The 23,293-nt window shown below is 36.6% G+C and overlaps 1 protein-coding gene across 1 annotated transcript in view; it reads left to right on the forward strand.

Annotated features, from left to right (window-relative positions):
* Positions 1-16,528, forward strand: part of trabd2a (TraB domain containing 2A) — a 53,743-nt gene extending 37,215 nt beyond the window's left edge. Inside the window, exons 5-7 of the mRNA XM_086096924.1 lie at positions 7,596-7,686; positions 10,270-10,542; positions 14,456-16,528. Of these exons, the coding sequence (XP_085953050.1) occupies positions 7,596-7,686; positions 10,270-10,542; positions 14,456-14,645 (554 nt within the window). The 3' untranslated portion in view covers positions 14,646-16,528. The remainder of the gene's footprint in view (positions 1-7,595; positions 7,687-10,269; positions 10,543-14,455) is intronic.
* Positions 16,529-23,293: the final 6,765 nt, after the last annotated feature.

A 23,293-nucleotide genomic window follows, 5' to 3' on the forward strand; every position in this document is an offset into this window, starting at 1 on the left:
CCATTTTTATTCGAATTTTCAAGAAATGCGAAAATATAACTGAATGGAAACGCTAGAAATTCGAAAAAGGGCCCAAAATTTGCTCCCAGAAATTTACGCATGGAGGGGGTGAATTTTGAAGCGTATCGAAAAAAGGAAAATTCAAATTTTGGCTATGGAAACAGGTTTTGCGCGTCTGCAGCATGAAATAAACAAATGTGAGAGCAGAGCGTTTTTATTTATTGGTTGATATTTAATTATATTTATATATTTATTTTTATTTTAATATTTTGTTTTTATTTCCGTTTATATATAATATTTTTATTAAATTTTTTAATTATTTTTTTATATCTGTTTTTATTTTCACTTTTAGTCATTTATTTATTTATTTATCTATTTAGTCATTTATTTATTTTTAGTTTTGGTCCTCCATAGGACGGGAGCAATCTCAATGTATAAATGTATTTGGTGCTGAGGAGAATCATGTTCACAACTATGGTTCAATATCTTTAAAAGAAAATAAAAGTTATGAAATTGACACTCAATTTTCAATTTCAATTGTGACTTAAAAAAAAAAAAGAGTCCACCCCTTCTTTGCGAATATCTGGACATAGGGCTAGCAAACGGAAACATAGATAAAATATATATATATAATTAATTGTTCAGATCCGCAAACAGGCTCGTTTTTAAATTAATTGTATATTCCCCAAAAAGAAAACTTACATTTGCCATTATGGTAAGGTAAGCTGAGTAATACTGCTAACTCTAGTTTACTAACGCTAGTTTACTGTGGCTATTGCTAGCTTAGTATTGCTAGCACTGCTATTTTGTTGAAGCTTAACCCCAACTTTCGAGTAGTAGTCAATGTCAATGCTTAAAATTGAACTACCGGTAAGTGAGTGCCAAAGTTATACCTTACGTGCTTATAAAATCCATTTTAGCTGTTGCTGAAAATTCCCTCCGGAGCAATTATACGTAAAATGAGACTTCCAGCGGCATTTATTGCTGGCAGCACGTGAGTTGATTTAGTCAAAAGTGCTCACTTGTACAGAAATGTCCATCTTTGATCAGTTCTTGACGCGGCCGCATTGAATGAGTCGGTGTGTTGGAGCGCCTCAAGTTGTTGGCGAGGAGAGCAGAAAGTGAGGCTTCGCGCCGGGATAGAGAGAGCAACTGGACTATAGCCGACCTGACAGATGTAATTCCTTACACGGCTCCCAAATGCTGTGCTGCTGCCACACATTCAGAGCGAGAGTTTATTTAGAAAACACCCTCGCGCCACAGACCTCTTGTGTGCTCTCCGCCGCATTTATTCTCACCATAAATTCTAAGCTAGTCATTCGGAGCGATCCCGAGAAAGCGCTAGCAGGCATTGCCGCCTTTTTTCACACTGTGTGGCCGTTAAAGATAATTCACGTAAACTGCTAAAAAAAAAATTCTACGTGGTTAATGATCAGTCTATTTTATCCCTTCACAAGGGAACATAAAGCTTTTGCACATTCTACTATTTAGGTGCCAATTTACTACTTCAGCTTTTTTGATGCTAAACAACCTTCACACAAATGCTGCGGCGTGTTTTGAGAGAACTCACAAATCTTTGTCTACAATGGGATACTAAAGGTACAATGGCGTATTAGGGCCACGTATGTGTATATATATATATATATATATATATATTAGAGAGACTTTATAAAGTTGCAAATTTACGGCTTTATAAAATGGCAGATTAGCGAAAAAAAAACTAGCTATAGTCTGATGTGAGGATTCGTTGGTGGTTAATGGGACACCGTTTATAAAATGCAAAGGCAAGATGGAGACGGATTCGTTCTTAATTTAAACTTTACTCGTCATACGCGGCAGCTCGAGCGACAACACTTCCTGATCCCCTATCAGCTGACTAAACACTAACCAATCAGAAGCTAGCTAGCTAGAATGACGGAGAGCAGCATATTCGACACATCAACTTAGCTACTTGTGGAAAAAAAATACGAAAACGTATGAATGTGTAAATAATAATTCTGGAAACATAAATGTACAAGTAAATATTTATTTTAACAAATTAACTTAAATGCTTGATCCTCAGGGTGAGGCGAGGTCTTTGTCGCTGGCAGTACCCAACGCTTCAAAGTGCGAATGCTTAACATGATATGGTCAAAGCCATTACTATCTCCTTATTTGAAAACCCGGCCGAAAACTATTGGCACAAACATCTGTGTAGTACGCTACGTGTATTTCTTGTACGTTTCTGAGTTGTTGTTTTTCTTGCAAATCTGCCACTTTATAAAGTCGCAAATTTGCCACTTTATAAACTCGCAAATTTGTGAGTTTTTTCTCTCTCGGAATTTTGCCCCCATCCTTTGAACGAAATGGAAAACAAAGACTTTGAGAGCTTTTTGAGATTGCCTTATTTCTTGGTGGTCTTGAAGAAGAGTGGTCCCGTGGCTTCGGCACGCTATGCGTTGTGATTCTGCTGCGGGTTGTCTGTTTATCAACGGCTCTCTCTTTCATTCTGGTATCTCTTCATCAAAACCTCTTCTTGGAATTTGGATGACCATGATAACAAGTCCCCTTGTGGTGAAATATTGAACTTGTGATAAAGCAAAAATAGAGAACATGGTTCTTAATTGATTAAAAAAGATGCAAATCAGATCCATATGATCATGATTTCTTCCTTTTTTTTTCTTTCTTTTTTTTTATTCCCTGATTCATCGAGTCGAGTTCGAGCTCGAAAAAAAAAAAAATCCTCCTCCCCCAAAAAAAATAAAATAAAAAAAATGATCATGATTTCTTCCTTTTTTTTTCTTCTTTTTTTTAATCCCTGATTCATCGAGTCGAGTTCGAGCTCGAACAACAAAAAAATAAAATAAAAATCCTCCTCCCCAAAAAAAAAATAAAATAAAAAAAATGAACATGAGTTCTTCCTTTTTTTTTTTAAATCCCTGATTCATCGAGTCGAGTTCGAGCTCGAACAACAAAAAAATAAAATAAAAATCCTCCTCCCCAAAAAAAAAAAAAAATTAAAAAAATTATCATGATTTCTTCCATGTCCAAGGTTATTTAGTTAACCTTAAACAACTGTCGTCATTTTTTAGACAAAACTGTAAACGTGCAAATAAACGAAGGACCCAACTTATTTGTAACTGCAGAGAACAAAGATCTGAAAATTGTCCCAATTTCCCTCGAATCCGCGAGGAAATTCTGACATCACTTAGCGAAACAAGGCTCACGCAGTTGACCATTAACCGCCGAGCGGCGGCTTGCACTAAAACAACACCGGTCCGTTTAGTTTGGCTCCATCTGCGGCTTCACCCTTGCACTGGACTTCGCTGTGGCTTTACGTCAACCTGCTGTGTGTTCTTATGTTCTTCCACTGTACTTGTAAGTGGATGACGAAGTCATATGTCGTTTTAAAAGGGTGCAATTTCCTTTTATTAGTCTAACATAAAATACATTGGATTTGAATTTATATTCCATCTGACGGACTAAAACTAAAATATTTATCCTGCAAGGATGGGATTAAAATTACTCATTATTATTATTTCTATTATAAAGTTGTTGTTTTGATAATCATCTCCACCCAATTTATCCACATTTTATAGCATTAAAAGATGTTCCCATTTTTTTGCTGACTGTTTCGTCTCATAGGATTTTAATTGGAATTGACGGGTCAGTACCGCACTATAATCACTGTTGTTGTATGACAAGTTATCTAAATAATTCTGTACCGTCATAATCCTAGGATCAAATGACACATTCCGCAATCAAACATACACTATATACCGTATTACGTAGTACACTGCTACATAAGAGTTACAGTAAATGACTGGCAGTGTGTTTGAGCATACATCAAATATCCACAACTGGAAAAACTTTGATTCGTAAACCTACACTAAACTAAATCCAATATTCATTTTAGAACACCCCCCCCCACCACCCCCATTTAGCGGTGTCGAATATTTTTCTGTAAGAACGATTATTAGATTAACATTAAGAGACTCTCAAGGATCAGCACCGCAAGTTATGAAAGTCTTACAGTACTTGAAATAATATTTTACCGCTACTCACGGTAATTTAATTGTGGTTAAGACCACTTAACGTCACCCGCTCAGTTCATCTGTGCAGCGTTTCCCACAAGCCATCGAATGTATTCCATTATACCAGTGGTGGGGCGGCGCCGGCTGTTGGTAAGTTTGGAAGAAAGTATCTCAACAACTGGTAGGATTTCAGATGAAATTGACAATGTTGACATTGGTGGTTGTCGTTACATACGCACTGGGATGCTAAATCATTAAAATCAACGTACATTTGATAAAAACTAGAGTTATCCGTTCATTGGTACAGTCCCGTATTTGAGCTTTGTGTACCGAGTCCCGGCGCCTTCCGCCAGCCCCGTTGTTTTGTCCCACTATTAAAACGCATCCACTGTCAACCATTTTCACCGAAGCAACCCCCTTCGCTCCCGGCTGTTTTACTGGATTTTGACAGATTTTGCAAGGCCCACAGAATATTGTGTTCTATTGCTATAAAAACATGGAACCCACCAAAAGAAAGATTAGAGTCTCTTCTTTCATCAGGAACAAAAAGTACATTTCTGTTTTCATTTTGCAGCAATTAGCATTTAGAATATAGCTAAGTTTAATCATTATTCACAAACACTGTGGAAAATAATTTGTTGCAACATGGCCCTGGTTGATCTCTTACACTCTGCTGCCACCTGCTGGCCGTTTTTGTAATAACTACCATTGCTTCAACCGTTCTCTTCGGTTCAGAGGCTGTATGCTCTAGCATAAAAAAAGCATATAAATACATTTTTGGGACACTGGTAATATTTCAAATATAACGTCTTTATACGTTCTTGGGAGCGTGAATTTATTGTACATTTGATTTTGCGTGAATTTGTAATCCTATTTTTAATTTAAAAAAAAACATTCTCATTCTCATCTTTGAGAATAGTGGGCTTCATTCAGTGCTTAGCGTCGGTGATAATGGGCCGACTATGGGAACATGTGTATTTAGCACAGCTTGAAAAAAAAGCTAAACGGGTCAGAATGGCCTCAGCGCCGCCTGTAGCGTATGTTTATCCAACATGTCGTCATGTTATGAGAAGTGCCGTCTGAGTCCTGGTAACAAGTTGTAATGTAAATATAGATGTGGATGGAAAATGAATACTATTTTAAGACTTACCATGTGTTCTAATATTTTTAGCCTGCCCGTTGTATTGACGGGCTGTCTGTGTGAGCGCAAACGCTACTGTCAAATCTTTATTGTGCGATGATTCCGAACGATGGAAAATGGAAATAAACGCTCATCGGCGACTGTGTAAATGGCCAGAGTAGCTGACAGCATGCGCATGCTGCGAATAAGAGCTTTCGGGCCCGCTGCCGGTCTTTATCTCAGCCATCTTGCCGCTCAAAAATGTTGGAACCGTGTACAGTGAACTTATTGTACATTGTAAGCGTTCTTGGCCCATTTCAGCAATGTGAAATGTATGAAATTGGCCCTATATAAATAATCCCCGGAAGTAAACATCAGGCTTGAGGCGCCGCAGTACATATTTTTTTTATTTTTAGATTGAACCTCAAAATTAGCAGAAAGGTAGAATCGGGGGTTTGGATGCAGCCCAAGGTGCCCCCCGCCCCACCCCCCCCCCCCCACCCCCCCGTAGGTGCAATTTATCGTAAAGACAAAAACGATATACATTGAATAGTTTGACCTCTAAAGTGAAAGCGGAATAGAAACAAAGAAATTGTCATGTGATGTCAAATGGAAACATCCCTGAAGGCAAAAAAAAAGAATTAGCAGTTACAAATGAGTACAGTAATGTAGTAATACTTTGGAAACAATCGCGAGAGAACAGTCTTTCAACGCGTGTCACTTGTCCTGTTTGAAACTTACACCAAAGACGACGTCATACTTGGGGCCCTCTTTTAAGAATGAAGCCCAGACATACTTCTGTAGGCTTTGGATTTCAGGGAAATCAATCATTTTTAATCAAAGATGTCCAGTTTTTTTTTTTTTTGTGTGTGTGTAGGACGGTTACTTTAAAAATGTATTCTGATACAGTTACGAGTTAGTAACATGATATTAAAGTATTGTAACCTGATTACTTGTAATTACTTTTCCATTACTCAAATAGCAAATATGTAAAAATCAAAAAAAAATCAAAATGGTGATCACTTTTGAAAAGAAAGATTGGCAGGATTTTGACTTTATTCTCACAATTCTCACTTTAAAGTCAGAATTCTGACTTTAATCTCAAAATTCTGACTTTAAAGTCAAAATTCTGCCAACCTTTTTTTTCCCTCTTCACTGGCCCTAATCCTCTTCCGTAACTTTAAATTCCGCTTTCCAAACATAAAAAAAAATCAAATAAGGAAAGGCTTCTGTCCATTTAAGTGTAAAATTGTGCTTTTTATTCACCTCAAAATTAAAGCAGCTTCCATCAATGACTTACTGTAATATTGTTGAAGTATGTCAATGTGAGACCATTAAAGCGGCTTTATGCCTTTTCTTTACTACTGACATTTAAACGCTTTAAGTGTAAAAACACCAAAATGCCATGTTTGTGCAATCTTTTAATCATGAAAAGCTGTAAATGTTTTACTACCCCCATTTTTCTGGCGCTGAGCGCACGCAGCATTCTATGACGTCTCGTTACATTAACATCAGCGCTGATCCCACCTGAAATACACATTAAGGCCTCGGACAACACGACAGAATTGACGGTTCCAAATCTACGAATTAGCATCTCCTTACTTTTTTTTGTGTCTGTGTGTGTGTGTGTGTGTGTGTCTCCCTTTGAAGTTTGGAAACCCGCCCGCCCCCTTCTGAAGCTCGACTTTGTGCCGAACAGCTCCATTTGTCCCACCTTAATCCCCCTGACGTAAACGCACATAAATCACATTGAGATGTTTCTAAACGCGGGCTTGGCTGCAGAGCTTCATCGCGCCGTCTCGCTCCGCTTTTCCAACTTCTAAAAGAATGTCAAACGGGCTACTGGCTATTCCATTAACGCGGCTCGAATGAAAAACGCTGTGTGAAGCTGCGCCAATAAAATAGTAAATGCTGTCAAAAAAATGACAATCAAATAAGGATACGTTTGTGCGAATAAATGAGCAGGAGAAAAGTTCATTTTAGAACGGGAAGATAGTATCATGGCAACCAATAGTGCATCTTGGCCCAGCCGCTCTCTGCCAATAGCTGTGGGCTAGATTAAAGTGCCGGGGTCTCATTGTTCGCACCGCTCTATGGTGCCACGGCTGAGCGGGCCCAAACAATAGCTCCCGGCTCCCCCTTTTGTCACAAGCAGGCTAAGAATGGAGACCTCTTGACACGGCAACCTGAAGCCTCAATGGTCCCACTTCACCGAAGCAGAGAGGGTCAGTGAAAGACAGGAGCAGGGGGAAGTTAGCGATAAGGAAGAGAGCCGGTACGGGCGGTGGTACGGGGAGGGGGGGGGTATTAAGACGAGGATGGCCTAATCCGAAAGGCGTAACAAAGCAGCATAAACTTGCAGAAGAGAGAAAACAAAAAAAGTGTGGAGGATTGAAATGAATGAAATGATTATGTAAAGCAATAAATAAATCACTTTAAAAAAAAATATATTTTTTTTGCAGGTCACTTCCTGGGTAACAATACAGTAATTGATGTGCTTCGTCGCCAGGGATACGAGGTTGAGCACACCCCCGCTGGGCAGCCCATAAACAGGTATATTCCCCACCTGTCATACGTATTACACGAGTGGTGCAACACATCGCAAAAGTCACGCTTTGGATCGGATCACAGAACAAAAAAAAGAGATAAATAGTACTTTGTCTTCATTTAGTTGGTAAAAATGATTTTTCCATATCAAAAAATGATTGCCGTTCAGGATTTAAGAACACAACTTTAAGCGCAATATGAGGCAGAAACGTCCTTATTTTATTCATAATCCATGTTTAAAATAACAAGTTGTTATCAGTGGCTTAAAGTTATGTTCCAATGATCTAAACGGCTACGTTTGACATTTGGAGTTGAATGTTTTTCTTTTTTAATGGGCAAAGGTTGCTTTATAAAATAAATGTAGTAATAATAATAATAATGAAAATACCTTAACATGCAATGTAAGGCACATTCCCTTCCTTTAAACACGGAGAGTGAATTACAAAGTAGCCTTGGTCCAAAATATTGAAAAATAATTAAACTCAAACTCATTTACATCTTACCAGCCAGACACTCGTTGGTAATGCTAACTGCTAGCCGCTAGCCACTTAAGACGTAGACTTCTGCCGTATCATACTATGACGGCGTAACTAATTAGCAGTTTCTTAGCGTCCTAAATTAGCGTTTGAACATGAGTTTGGGATAGCGTTGTGCTGATGTTGCTCGCAACCGCAATGTCAATCATATACGATAAAGAAAGAAATCCTAAACGTCTAAAAAGGAAGTCAAGCTAGCCATCGCGCTACGACCGTGGACCAACTTCAAAGTAAAAGTGTACGAAGGCTATTAACATTGCCGTCGATTTATTACTGTATTTTGGTAACGTTTATTTTGAAGTTAGGTTTAGCGTGTTACATTGAGTAGTAGACAGGCAGACAATAGAAATAGAAAAGCATGTATCATACATATGTTTTATCACTTCAACAAGTTTCAGGTTCCTGCCAGTCATATTTCTTCCAACATTTGCTTCTGACTGACCTCCAAATCGGAAATCATTTTTAACATTCACGCAACATTCAAAGCCGCGTTGTGCTCATCACCTGACCTGAAACAGATGTTCGGGAAGACTTCAAAATGTGTTGCCTGCAAATAATCACATCGCAGCCGCAGGCAGTTATCCACTGATTAATTCTCATTTCTTCCAGTACGCACTTCCTCCGTATGTCTAAAAACATGACTAGTTGTGTCATGGCTTTCCTCGGGTCATAATTTGTCTGGTCTGGAGAGTTAACGCGCATGAATCATCAATCTACAAAAAAAGTTTTATGTTTTTATAAACAGTCGGATAGGAAAAATGAAAGGGAAAAAAATCATACCAGAGTGAGGGCCGTATGTGCACAGTGTCTGGAGAGTTTCATTTTATACAGAGAGTGTCTGTGGCGCCTTAAAAGTTCAGCATCTTCTGTTAATTGATTAAAGGCTAAAAATTCATATAAAAATGTAAATAGTTAACTTTTATCCATTTGTATTAAAGCAATAGTAAAAAAAAAGAAGAAGTTGTTTTTCAAATTTTTGTTGCATTAAGTTAAATGTAATCTTTTTCTACTACAAGCAAAAAAATAAAATCAGACTTTTAAAAAACATTTATTATGTATCATCAAATTCATGTTTTTTTTAAAACTCATTCACTGCCATTGATGGCTATAGACGTCAAAAATTCATTTAAACTATTTCTACTAGTTTAACATTTTTTCCCCAGTTAACAAGAGTAGGAAAACCTAGTGTTTTTTTTATATTGTATTAGAACAGATATAACATTTGTGATTAATCGTGAGTTAACTATTGAAGTCATGCGATTAATTACGATTAATTTTTAATAATCTTTTCTTTAAAAAAAAGAAAAGAAAAAAATGAAAAGTTGTTAAAAAATAAGGGGCATCAGGCAAAATTTGAATTTTTTTTATCTCATTGTTTACTGCTGTGTTGTAGTGACTCGATTTATGTCAAATTAAAGCATAAATATGTATTTAAATTTGTAATATTCCTCGACATATTCAATGCTTCTTAATGCCATTCAAGGCCTTATTTTTATCGAAACCCATTGAATGTATTTTAATGCATTTTAATGAGCCACGGAAACTCTGATAATTAATCTAAAAATCAAACACAGACATTATGATATTAAATACTGGGCATAACCTAAATTTCTAGCTAATACAGCGTTCTCACAGGCAAAATTCAGGTGTTCTGCTTAGTCAAGGCCCACAAGCCGGGCTAATGTACACATTCAAACCAAATGTGGAACGAAGGGCAGGTGTCTTTGGGATGTTTTCTAAGGGTGTGATGAAAAACCACTATTTATAGTCCACCTCATAAACTGTACCACCACTATGACTACACAGACCACCTACGAAGTGTTGTGGAAATGCTCGACTTGCCATAGCATCCCACTCTGTTGTGAGGCATGTTATGCAGTGTGGCATAGCATGCCATGAAGGGAAGCTATCACAGAAAAAGATCTTGTGAAAGGATGGAGGAAGCCATCAATTATAACGCAGAAATCATGTTTAGAAAAAGATGGAGGAGTGCGATGTTAATCACTACACAAGTCAACAACATTTTACCTTATCTGTGTTATCAACCGTTTAGGAGATCATCGTCCAGATCAGATTCGACTGAGCCGGAGGACCAACATGACGACTCCTTTTTCCTGGAGCCCTTTTTTCACGAACTCACAGAAAGGGAGCAGGATCAGGGGCGTTTCCTGGAGGACGGCCGGCTGAGCCGCATGCTTCTGCCTCCGGATAGTCTGGAACTGCTGGAGAAAGCGGAGAAGAAGATGCTGAAGAAGAAAAGGAGAAACAAGCAGAAGAAACAGCGGCACAGACATTTTAATGATCTCTGGGTCCGCATAGAAGAGAGGTAAATTTGTTTTTATATAAAAAAAAACATTGAACACTCAATCAACGCCCGCCTTGCACTGTGTTGTCATCCATGTCTAACATTAAATGCTTATGCCATCTACTGGCAGAAAAATTACCTCAACACAAATCAAGTTCTCTTTTTTTAACAGTACAGTACATCTTTTTAACTTAAACTTCAAACAACCTTATGACTTACTATGAAATTACTGTATCAATGAACTAAAAGACATTTTGTATTCGGTTAACATTTTTTTCCACTTTTATGTTAACAAGAGTATGAAAAACTGGGGGGAAAAATATTTTATTATACATTTAGAACAGATATAAAATCGAGTTAATTTAACTTTCCTTTAACTCCACAATTGTTTTTAATGCTCAAATCAACGCCCGCCCCTTGTACTTTGTTGCCATCCATGTCCAACATTAAATGCTTATGCCATCTACTGGCAGAACAATTGCCTGAACACAAATCAAGTTCTCACACTTTTTTTTTTAACAGTACAGTACATCTTTTTAACTTAAACCTCAAACAACTTTATGAATTACTATGAAATGACTGTATCAATGAACTAAAATATATTTGTATTCGGTCAACATATTTTTCCACTTTTATGTTAACAAGAGTATGAAGAACTGGGGGAAAATAAAAATATTTTATTATACATTTAGAACGGATATAAAATGTACATCCTATCCCCCACCCTTGTTAGCCTGTAGAACAAAACCGACACTTCCTGCTGTGATGCTAGAGGCTCAAACGGGCAACATATCATATCACCATACACTTTATGCACTCCAAACACACTCTAGCTGAACACACATGCCCTGCAGTGACACATAAGTCCGGACTAGTTCCTCACTGGTATAGGTGACTTGAAGGTGAAAATAGCTGCCTGGGAATTCCTGGGCAGAATCCGGTTTTGGTCTCTCTGTAGCTCCAGGCGGGGACTAACCGGACAACGAAACAAGCTCACCTTTCAGATGAAAACGAGACCACCACTGCACAGGTGTGGTCCACCAATATTTTGTGAGTGGTTAGCCATGTGGCCACCGAGTTAATTTGCTGACATTCTATCCAGCAATTTATCATGTTGATGGAGGGAATAAGCTTGGGAGGGAGAAGAAATCGGAGATGCATTTGTTTACCGCTCTATATTAAATCAAATTAAATATGAACCGTGTTTTCCTCCAGTCTTGTGAGAATGTTTTCACTGTATTTTGAGCAAAGCTTTCCGTACACTATGGCTAAAAACACGTACATGCACTGAGTTTACTAAAACTATGATACTATGGAGGACCAAAACTGCCAAAATTAAAAAAAAAAAAATGAATAAATGACTCAATAAATAAATAAATAAAAGTGAAAATAAAAACGGATACAAAATATAATTCAAAAATTAAATGCAAAAAAATAAATATACATGGAAATAAAAACAACAAAAACTATATCTATATCTATAAATAAATAAATAAATAAATAAATAAAAGTAAAAAAATAATAAAAAGATTTAAAAAATAACAATAAATCTCAAAATAAATACAAAAATAAATATATATATTTTTTATCAACCAATAAATAAAAATGCTCTGCTCTCACATTTATTTATTTCATGCGGCACACGCTCTGTCAGGTCAAAATGTTATTCAAATGACGGGGCGGTCCGAAGCGTGTCTTGGGTCGGAAGTCTCCGATGACTATCTTGTACACTGTCACCACAACAATAAGTCGTGGCAGCATGAAAATTATATAAATGTGAGAGCAGAGCGTTTTTATTTATTGATTGATATTTAATTTTTTATATTTATTTAAATTTTTTAAATTTTGTTTTTTATTTTTGTATTTATTTGTACTTTTATTTATTTATGGATATAAATTTTGTTGTTTTGATTTCCGTTTATATTTATTAATTTGTATTTCATTTTTGAATTCAAATTTTTTATAGATATATTTTTTATATATATTTATATTATATTATATATTTATATTTTCACTTTTATGTATTTCTTTTTTATTTATCCATTTATTTAATTAATTTTGGCAGTTTTGGTCCTCCATATGATACAGATTTTGATCCCTGATTTAAAAAAAAAAAAAAGGGGTAAACTGAAACAAAAAACTAAACGTGTAGATTCTGTCTGGGCTTTTTGTTGGACAATTTCCAAAACCATCCAATAGGATTGTGCAAACTTTAATCCAGTAATAATACCCTTTGTTTTTGTTACATTATCTTAACGTGCTTAGGCATGTTTATGATTTTGTATTTGAAAGTCACTGTCAAGCAACCTAAAAGATTTTGTGCAACGTGGAAACAAGAAGACGTTTGAGAGCGCTTCTTTTCATCACGTCTGCAGAAAATGTTTTCTCACTTTCTAAGAGACCTTGTCTTTTTGGGCGGCCAGGAAATCGACTGTTTGTTTCCCCGTGTGCCAAAGCGTACAAGGTTGACATCTTTGTATATTTGAATGTCCTCCTACCAGGTGCCTGGATGGGAAAGGTAGAGGTCGTCCAAAACTCGGCAGCAACAGAACCCTGTTCTCTTCGATGTCCAGTGCCATCGCAAAGCTGTCCAACAAAAATTTCAAGCCTTATGAAATGAAAATAAATCGTTTCTGTAGAAACATCTACTTCATTTATATACAAAACCAATTCACAATCAACGTTAACATACCCTTTAGGTGATTTTTTTTTGTTAGCTTTGAGTAATCTTATACATTTACATTTGGTAACATTTAAGCTCATAGCATACTAGTTAGTGTCTTTACATTACATTGTAAAATTTGATATTTAGGTAACAAAAACGAAAAACCCTCAAACTGAATAGTTAAGAGTTTCACATTCATCCTAGACTCATTCCACTTTTCTTCCCGAGCTTATTGTTATGACATGTTATCTTCATCATCATGCGATTATCATTATCAGAATGTTGTGTCAAGTTGCTGTTTCCCCGGCCGCTGCTATGCAGAGGTTCCCGACTTCACGGAGCTGCGTTTGTTTGGCCTGGCGCTGTCCCAGTCCAAACAAACAAGCCTCACGGGCTCAACATCTAAACTGGAGAGAAGAAATGTTTCAACTTTTTTTTTAGGTTATTAAGGAAAGTGCACTACTAAAATACAACCAGAAGAGGCGCTGTCTGAATTGTCTGTCTTAAGGTGGAGGTCAACCTTAAACATTTCTTGACAATAATATGTTTGATGTGAACTCACTAGGAGTCTAAACATGACATTCTGATTAATATTACATTTTTGGAATATGAGTTATGAAGCAAAATCCAGACGTTTTTATCCAGCTCAGGGGGCGGCCATTTTGCCAGAGCTCACCTGTTTTCTGAAGCTGCGCTGTGATTGGTTGTTACCTGAGACCTGAGCAACACTGATGTCATCTTCAGTCGACAGCAAGTGGCAAAATGGCCGCCTCTCGAGATGGATAAAAATGTGTTACTTAACTCTTTATTCCGCTAACGCAATATTAACTAGAATAGCGTATTTAGGCTAGTGAGGCTGCATAGAACATATTAAAAGGTGGCAAATCCAGGTCCAGAAAGTAAAAAACCCTGCCACAGTTTGGCTTAAGCCCCTGATGCTAGCTAGCTAGCTCCCTAAAAGGTAAACAAGCACCATGGGAGCTAGCTAGCTAGCTAGCACTTGGGGCTAAAGCACATATTACTGTCCCAAATTTTTTGGGGGGGGGAAATGACTTCCTCTTTAAGAAGTACAATGAAAATCAAATATGAGCACTATTAAATCTACAGATGTAAAGATGATCGTGATTGGCCCTTCCCAGGCGTTACCAAACGGCACAGAACCCTTTTTGACAAAAAAAACAAAATAGCTTTCAAGCAAGATCCTAATTTTGGCTTTTCAACTAAAAACTCTCTGTTTGTCTGTACTTTTTTTTTTTTTTGTCTCCACAGGGCCGTGGCCCCGTCTGCGCCACCGCCCCGCATCGTCAACGGTGACATCACAGCGAAGCCTCCCAGTCGAGACTTCAACCACTACAACTTTTACAACTTGCCCTCCGCCTCCTCGCCCTGTTTATATTCGCCGATCCTCCTGTGTGCCTCTCTCGCATTCGCGCGTCACATGCGGACGACGCTGCTCTAGCACAGCATTTGTTGCACTCCAATATAACAAAAGGGAATCTTATGGACTCCTTTGGAGAATGTGTGGAGGTGATGTAATCAAACTGGTGGGTAAAGCAGGGACGATGTTGTACATCAATTGTCTGTTTTACAAAAAGAGGCCTTGGATAGAATGTGTGTATATATATATGCGTGTGTGTGTGTGTGTGTGTGTGTATGAGAATCTATCAGCTCTTACGTCCCCTGGCCTCGCCAGAAGCAATGTTTCCAGATTTTAAGTTATTCTTCCATTTTAGAAGAATCTGAATTTGTGCTTAATGTGTTATGAGCAGCCTACGTCAGGGGAAATGTGTATATATTGTCTAATATTATAGATGTATTTTAGAATTATAAAAAAAAAAAAAATGGAATCTCAAGTGTTGTTTATATGAATATATAAATAGATATGCAGTATATTTTTGGACAGGATCAGGAACTAACGACCATGAATCAATTGTGTGTCTCACTGAAAGGCAATTTTTTTGGAACGGACGAGATTATTTTACGTTGTGTATCAGTGTTAATCACTTGCTTGTCTGGATGTGTCCAATGAAAAAAAACATTTGATTGTTTTGTATTTGTTTAATTTATTTAACTACCTTAGTTTTGTTTTACATTGACACATTCCAGGATGTTTTTCTAGTATTTGGTCTTATTGATACATACATACAGTCATAAATTGTCTTCAAGTGAAAAGTATGTATCTTAAAATCTTTTCTTGTGTTGGAAACAAAGATGGCAAGTACAAAAGTATAAGGTGAGCGGTATTGTTTACACCTTTATTGAGGGTTATATCAGACTTATGTCAACGATGCCACTGATTTCATGAGCTGGCGTGTTCAAGAACCTATTAAATAAGTTATTTGATGTTGCTTATTGTTCTAAAATCCAAATGGACAGTCACATGTGGCTTCACGGAACTTTGTGAATTGAGGATTAATTTGATTGTTTTTATTTGACTTACATTTTTTTAGTATTACGATTAATAAACACCCCACACCCCAGCGTTAGTATTTAAAGTATAATATAAGTACAGGTAATATCAATAATACAATAAATACCAATAAATAAATAAATATTAAATAATACTATAATAAGAATAAATAAATAATAAATAGTAGTGATGGGAAAATGAAGCTTCATGAAGCACTTGCACTATTTTTTTTTTACTCCTCTAGATGATGCACATGGTTTAAAGGAAATTTAAATTTCCACTACATCTTTAAACCAACAGTGCCATCTTGAGGAGTCAAAAAGTATCACAAGTGTTTCATGAAGCTTCATTCGTCCATTACTAATAAATAGTGACAATCTGTGAGTAAATGCACCCCCCCCCCACCGTCAAAAAAAGAAAGAAAAAAGATGGCGTCAAAGCACTACTTTATTAGACAATGCTATGGCCTGATTAAATGAAGCTTCTCCCCTCACTTCAACATACTTCGTTGGCACCAAGATTGCGTCAAAATAATACATTTAGTCAGGGGCTTTAGCCTAAGCACAAAACATTTACTGGGTAGGATACGTTTATCGACACGCCCCAAAAAATAAATCAAAATCCTTGAATAGGTGAAAAAAAAAAAATAGACTCCATGTTACATTGTGGAGTGCCACAATATGAGATTTTTTTCTTGTTTTTCATTATTTTTTCAGACCACATTCATATAATTTTTTTTAATTAAGTTTGAGCTATATATAAGTGGCAAAGTAAATAAAAAATATTTATTTTCCACCCTGGTGGACATCCGTGCGCTAAATTCTAGTTTTTGTGTGTTTTTTTGTATCTAAAAGAAAAAAGTCCGTAAATTTGGAGAAACATTCTTTTCAGTGGCCAGTGACAATGTAATGACACTAATGCGCTCCAGAGCTTCCCATTCACACCTGAATAAAATATTTCTGTAGATCAACTCTGATTTCTCGTTCCTTCTTATGCATTCCCAGTGTATGTCAAAATGCGCCCGCATGCCTAGCACTGTGGCCTGATCCGGGTTCGTGCCATGTTTATATGAGGTTCATGCGGTGTGATAAGGCGGCTATAAAGAAGCCGTCTGATGTGTGCATGCGGCAAACAAGGCAGCTGCTCGGCTGCCAGCTTGTCCATCCTGCAGGAAACAAACAAGCCGTCTTTACGTGGGCAGGAAATGAATGTTAATTGGTTCGTTATATCAACAGGAAAAGAAAGGCAATTTTTAGTTGGCACTTTGATTTATGTTTTTTTTTTTTTAATGCTGGGGTACGACCGCATTTTTTTTTTTTTGATTTATTAGTGGTAGAAAAAGCGGTAGTGAATCGCAACCTAAAAATGTGTTCCATTTTGGAAAACGTGTATGTAGAGCATAAAGGCCATTGACAATGAACACTCTAAGCATGAATCGTTTGTGTGTGACTTCAGACTATGCTTTACTCCGTGTAATGCAACACTCTGGATCAACATACCTTGTGTGTCACTCTGGCGAGAATCAACAAACAAAAATGCTGTTCATGGGTCTAATTGCCTCCTGTCGCAGTACATTGACTATCAAGTTCATAAATGGTCCAAAAGTGCTATACTAAAAGCCACAACACTAGTTTCTGCTTTTTGTCACAAATTTCTCAGAAACACAAATGAAACCGTATGTAAACTTTGTCGGGTCATTGCAGTGGTGATTGTTTTCGTTTGGAATTTTGATTGTTTTTTTAAATGTTGTATATTAAGATTTCCCCCCAGTAGCGTTGCTAGCATTTTTGTAATAATTATTTTTTTTGCATACCTTCCTCCTAACCTTTTAAAAACATCCGGTAATTTTGCGGACTTGCCCAAACGATGTATGTACCCTGCTTTAAGATACTTTGAGAAAATTGTGGGCACAGAATATAACTTTAGACTTTTTTTTTTTGTTTACTTATCTGCAGCACTACTTTGCCCTTTACGCAACTGTATTCAATCAAATGAATGATTTATTTTACTTTGCAAACTGCGATAAGACAGCACGAAAATGGTCTACAAGGCAGTTTTTAAAACGTTTCCCATACTTAAAAAAATATATAATAAAAAAATAGTAATTTGCTTCCAAGATGCATGTCAGTGACTCATTAGTTAGCATTTTAAAGTATTGAGCTGTTTTACAATGTCTCGGAATTTGTACATCTCTGCATTCCTTTGGAGTTGCTTTCATCAAAAATAACAGCAGATTCAAAAGTATGACATTCACCTCACCGTTAAAAGACAACGATCACACTTCAGCAGAGTACATTTATAAAAAATAAAAAACCCACAAAAACTTTACTGTGAAATTTTGCTACGTTAATAATAATAATAATAATAATAATAAAAATAATGATTTTTTTTCTTTGTTAGTCCACAGAGTCTGAAGAAACTACTAAGAGGTTAAAATGCATTGATGTTGCTGAGTGAGTGAACTATTTTATACACAAAATCAATAATTACTATAATTAGAGTACTTTTGTAACTATAACTCTTGAGGCAATTTTTTCAAAAATCCAAATATGTATTAAACATTATGAATGTTAACTATTTTATATATATTATAGCTGTCAAACGATGACATTTCTTTATCAAATTGATCACATCTTAAAATTTTTATTAATCACGATTAATCGCTTAATTAAAAAATTTGAGGAACAACTTTTATGTGTTGATTCTTTCTACATTTAATATTATGAGGACGTCTTCAATTTTTTTTTGATCCACTGCACACGCTCATCCTCCTCTTTTTCTAATCATTTAATTACTTGCCTAATTTAAAATGGAAAATAAATGACCCTAATATTTTGACATTAATAACTATTCTGAATGTCATTCGAAAAAACATTTATTAAATGCTTTACTTTAATACATGAAGCCATTTTTATTGCTCAAACACAACCTGTGCTACCTTTAACATAACCATCAGCTGTCAAGCTCAAGGATCATCTGAGGTCAAAATGAGTAGTGTGATTAACCTACATTAATACATGATTAATGCGCTAATTTTTTCGTGATTAATCAATGAATTAACGCTTTAACTTTGACAGCCCTAAATTATATATATTTCATATTTGTTCAAATGTTCATACACAAGAACAACGATCAACACTTTAAGATCTGCTACTATTTATTTACTATTCCCTTCAATCCTCACATGATTAAAAAGAAAAAGAAAAAAAAAAGCCCTTTTCATTCTAAACCAAAACAGACGAAGGGACGGCGGTAAACCTGGAAAGCTACGAATTGAAAGCAGATGTCCGCGCAGACGTCTGTTTCCTACCAGGTGAGTTGAAGCAAGACACAACATCCAATATGACAGATTCAAATAGTTAATTTTCAGTGGAATCGTAATGACTCTGGCTTGCGTTTCCAAAAATACTGCTTTGCGTTGTGGCGCTTGTTAAAGAGGAATGAATAGCTTCATTTATAGGATGATGGACTTGGAAATACATCGGGTGTTCCTGGGTTTCACAACTTTGATGACTTCCTGTTATTAATCCAATCCGCACTTGGATGGATTGAGTTTTTTCCCAATTATGACTAATCTACTTAAACATATGATTTTGCCCAGTGCTATAAAGACCCAGTGCCTCCGTTCAGAAGGTCAAGCAAGCACACTGTTGAAACAACTCGGGTTTATTTTCCAAGCGGAGCTCTGGTCAGTGTGTGTCTAAGCGTGGCTATTATCGGTACATCAGTCACTGCAGCATGTGAGCTGAGACCCGTGTAATAAGTGCTCTGCTGACTGAGTCCCTGGTATATTTACATAGGAAATCTCCTTCGGTTTATTTCCAGCTTCAGCTTCAGCTTCAGTGGGAACTGTTGATTTGTCTTTGAGCGCTTTGTTCTCAGACCTTCTTGTTGATACAAACGAGAGGCAAAGGTAAAAAGAATTCAACCATATATACATGTATATAATTTCTCAGAAAATATGTATTTTGGACATCAAGATGCTTGGTGAATGCCTCAAGCAACACAAGGCCAGTAAGGAGAAGGAGCCAGATGGACTGTCATGGAGAGACAAGCCCGACCACCACAGACAAAGTCAAGAAGTGGCTGACATCAAGAAAACATATCATCCATCCATCCATCCATCCATCCATCCATCCATCCATCCATCCAACATGGCCGCACAAGAAACAGGCCCTAAACACACGATCAACAGAGGCTGGGGTCTATCACAGCAGGTGCATGTAGTGCAAGGAAGCCCCAAGAGATGGTGCAGCATATCAAAGCAACACCTAAAATGCTGGCAGGTAAGCATACATAAAGCGGCGTAACAGAAATAGGGCACCGCATCTGAACTACATATGGAGTAGAGGTCAAGTTCCTGTGGTTCTTCCAGAACTAGATTTTAATGTATTTGTATAATTACTATGTTATTATATATTAATTACAAATGTATCTCTGTTCATCTATCAATGCTAGTCATGTATCATGTCATTTGATAGTTAACTATTAACCTCATGATAATGAGACTGCTGTGCAGGTGGTAAATTAAGTGTGCAATGCTGCTCCCTGCTTGTCGTCTGAGGTACTGCTTCAGTTGACAGTAACACGTCACGTGTCTATTACCGTTAGGTGTACTTATTTATTCTTAATTGGGTACCTGGAGAGCTGTCATGTGGAATGGTTTAATACATATTAAGTGTGTAACTGTTGAAATGTGCAATGTACTGTATTTATTAAAGGTGATCTTTTACATGCATTGCATCTGCCCTCTTACTTCAGAGGCCACTAAAACCAGACATTTGCTTGGCAGATCCTCACACTATCTGTCCTCGACAGGACTTGCGGGTTTAAGTGGGATTTGGCAGGATATGCCGTGACGGTCAAGCGTGAAATAAATGACTCACCTCAAAATAACTTTCAAGTGGATTTGTACTTGACTTGCTGCAATTTGATGTGGATTTCATCCTAAATCCTCAATTTAATAGCAGATGAAGACTCACCGCGCAATCATAGTTTCATTTCAGATAGTTGCATGCAAGGTTATTATAGTTAATGAAAACTAACGAAACTACTAAAACAACAAAAAAATTAATAAAATAAAATAAAAATTGTTATTAAATACAATAAAAATGCTTTTAAAAAAACGAAAGCTAATTGAAGCTAATTAATTAATGGTATTTAATTTAATACATGAGTCTTTGGGTTTGATTTTAAATGTGACTTTAAGCATATTTATTTCACTATTAACCGGAGTAAGGATGTTTGAAAGTGTGTCGCAGAAAAGAAAAAGTGTGTCGCAAAGAAGTGATGTCATCTAGCAGCAGCCAATAGAAATGCACCTTCAGATGACGTCACTTCTAGACGAAAAGGTCTTTGACTCTAATAAACTAAACTTTTCATTTTACTATATTTAATCTTGCCACAAGTAATAAGCAACATAAAAAAAACTAATATTAAAACTAACTAAAACTAAACTAAAAACAAGCATTTGTGAAATAACGATAATTAATAAATAAATAAAACTAACAGATAAATTATGCGAAAATGACAGATTATTAATTGTAGCGTGAATGATAAATAAAAAGAAAAAGAAAAGTTGAACTAAATTAAATCTAAACCTGGATTTGAACCCACGCACCGGCATACCTGTTCAAAGCCACACGGATGTTTTACCAGTAGGCTAAGTGTGGCATCACATGCATTTATTAATTTCAGTAAAATTATAATGTATTTTCAGATATGATATTCAGTTGGTATAAATGCATATCACTTATCATAACGGCCGTGGATATATTTGCAATGTACAGTCGGAGGTGGAATTTAAACCCACGAACTCCTGGTTACTGGACAGTGGACTTTCAGTCTGTCCCATTGAAAATGAATGGGGAAAAGTTGATATTTAACATTAATTTGTGCGAAAATTGTAAGAAATGTGGAAGCAGACAATATATTCCCAGGAAGGCGTGATTTTTTTAAAGCAACTTGAAATGTGAACGGTGTAAATCGGAAGTATTAAAATAATAATAATAAAAATAATAAAGGTTAGAAACAACACGGCCCAATAAATAACTCAAAACGAAATTCCAAACCTATGATAATCCTGGTTGTATTTGAGGTTATAAGGACATTTAGAAATCATGAACAAAAGGATTCAGTACGTGATAAATGAACTGTAAACAACTATCATACCAATCAATCATTCTGATCCTCCTGACCAAATCACAAGCACCCTCGCCAAGACAAAACGACCCTTTTTTGACTTTTTGCCAATTCACAACCACATCATTTCCTTGCAGAGCTGCTGGTGCGGTGATTTTAAAATAGAACCAATTAAAATGTGCTTTAATGGGCGTTTATGGGAAACCTCATTAAACCGGTGTTTATTTACGGCCTGGCAATGTAGTGGCACAAGCTTTGCTCATCAATACTGCGTCTCCACAGATAACACTCCCCACTGTAACGACCCATTTAATTAGATCCCAGCATCCAATATTAATCAATTCAATCAATCAGAGGTCTGCTGAGACCTCTCATTCCTTCCCAATCACTTTATATTGTCAACAATTTTTCATTTCCGGCGTAACGGCCAGTTCTAAATATCTTCATCGACGTGAACTCAGCTTGTCACAACTCACAAGAAGTGCAATGGCGTTTGTGGCCATCGGGAGGCAGTAGTGCACTTTGTTAGGTCTTATCTGATTAAAAGGGAGGTGGGGGGGTTGCCAGAAAAATGCTCTATTATTTTTGCCTGGTAATACATCTCAATAGCGTGGTAAGGTCTAAAGCATAATGTGAAAATACTGAAATGTTGAGGAAGAGGATACCATTTGAGTAATTGCTGCTTTGGTTTAAGCATTCAGCGACACACAGATCTAGAAGCCAATTTCCATACAAGTAAATCAAATGCTGGTGTCTAGGATAATTTACAAGTGACAAGTTTTCCCCTTGAGTGTTGGCCAGAGCATCAAGAAGCACATCGCAAAGAGATCCTGCAGCCGTGGCTCTGTTCGGTGAAAGTTGAGGGTGGGTTCATGATTGCTCATGAGCATCTGACAGTTCCTAGCCAAGAACAACAACCTCCATACTCGCCCGACCTAACTCTTTCCCGAGGCCAAGACGACAATTTTGGAAGACGTGACAATAGAGCAGCGGATCCCAGAAGATTCTTCAAGGAGTGCATGAAAACCTGTAAGTCTCAGTTTGGGTTTGACTTTTTTTTTTCTTTTTTTTTTTGTGACGCCAGTTCAGGAACTTTTCTGATACACCTCATGCAGAGATTAAAAACGTTGCTGACAAAAGACTTGACAAGTCATGCTGTGGTGCCGGAAATCACGATTCTATTGTGACTGAAATCACGGAGCAACCTTTATTTTTTTAGGGTAATACTTTAAAATAACAATCCATTACAAGTAGTTAAAAGATCATGAGTTGATTGGTAATTAATAAATTAATGACTTGTTAAGTGTTTGTTATGGTTTTATATTGATGACTATAAATTGTTAATATGTCATTAATCAACTGTTAGTTATTGAGTTATAAATGACTTCTCTGTATATTTAATCATTCATAGCTATATTTTATCAATTAGTAAGACAAAATTAAGAAACTATTAGTAAGTTACTTACTTGTTAAGACTTGTTAAGTATCACGTAATAGTTTACATATGCTATTGGGGCATCAGGCGATAATTTTTTTTAATTGTAATGAATCACATG

This window comes from Leptonotus elevatus, chromosome 15 (genome assembly GCF_054856555.1).
Source record: "Leptonotus elevatus isolate MCC_2025b chromosome 15, RoL_Lele_1.0, whole genome shotgun sequence".
Lineage (NCBI taxonomy): Eukaryota > Metazoa > Chordata > Actinopteri > Syngnathiformes > Syngnathidae > Leptonotus > Leptonotus elevatus.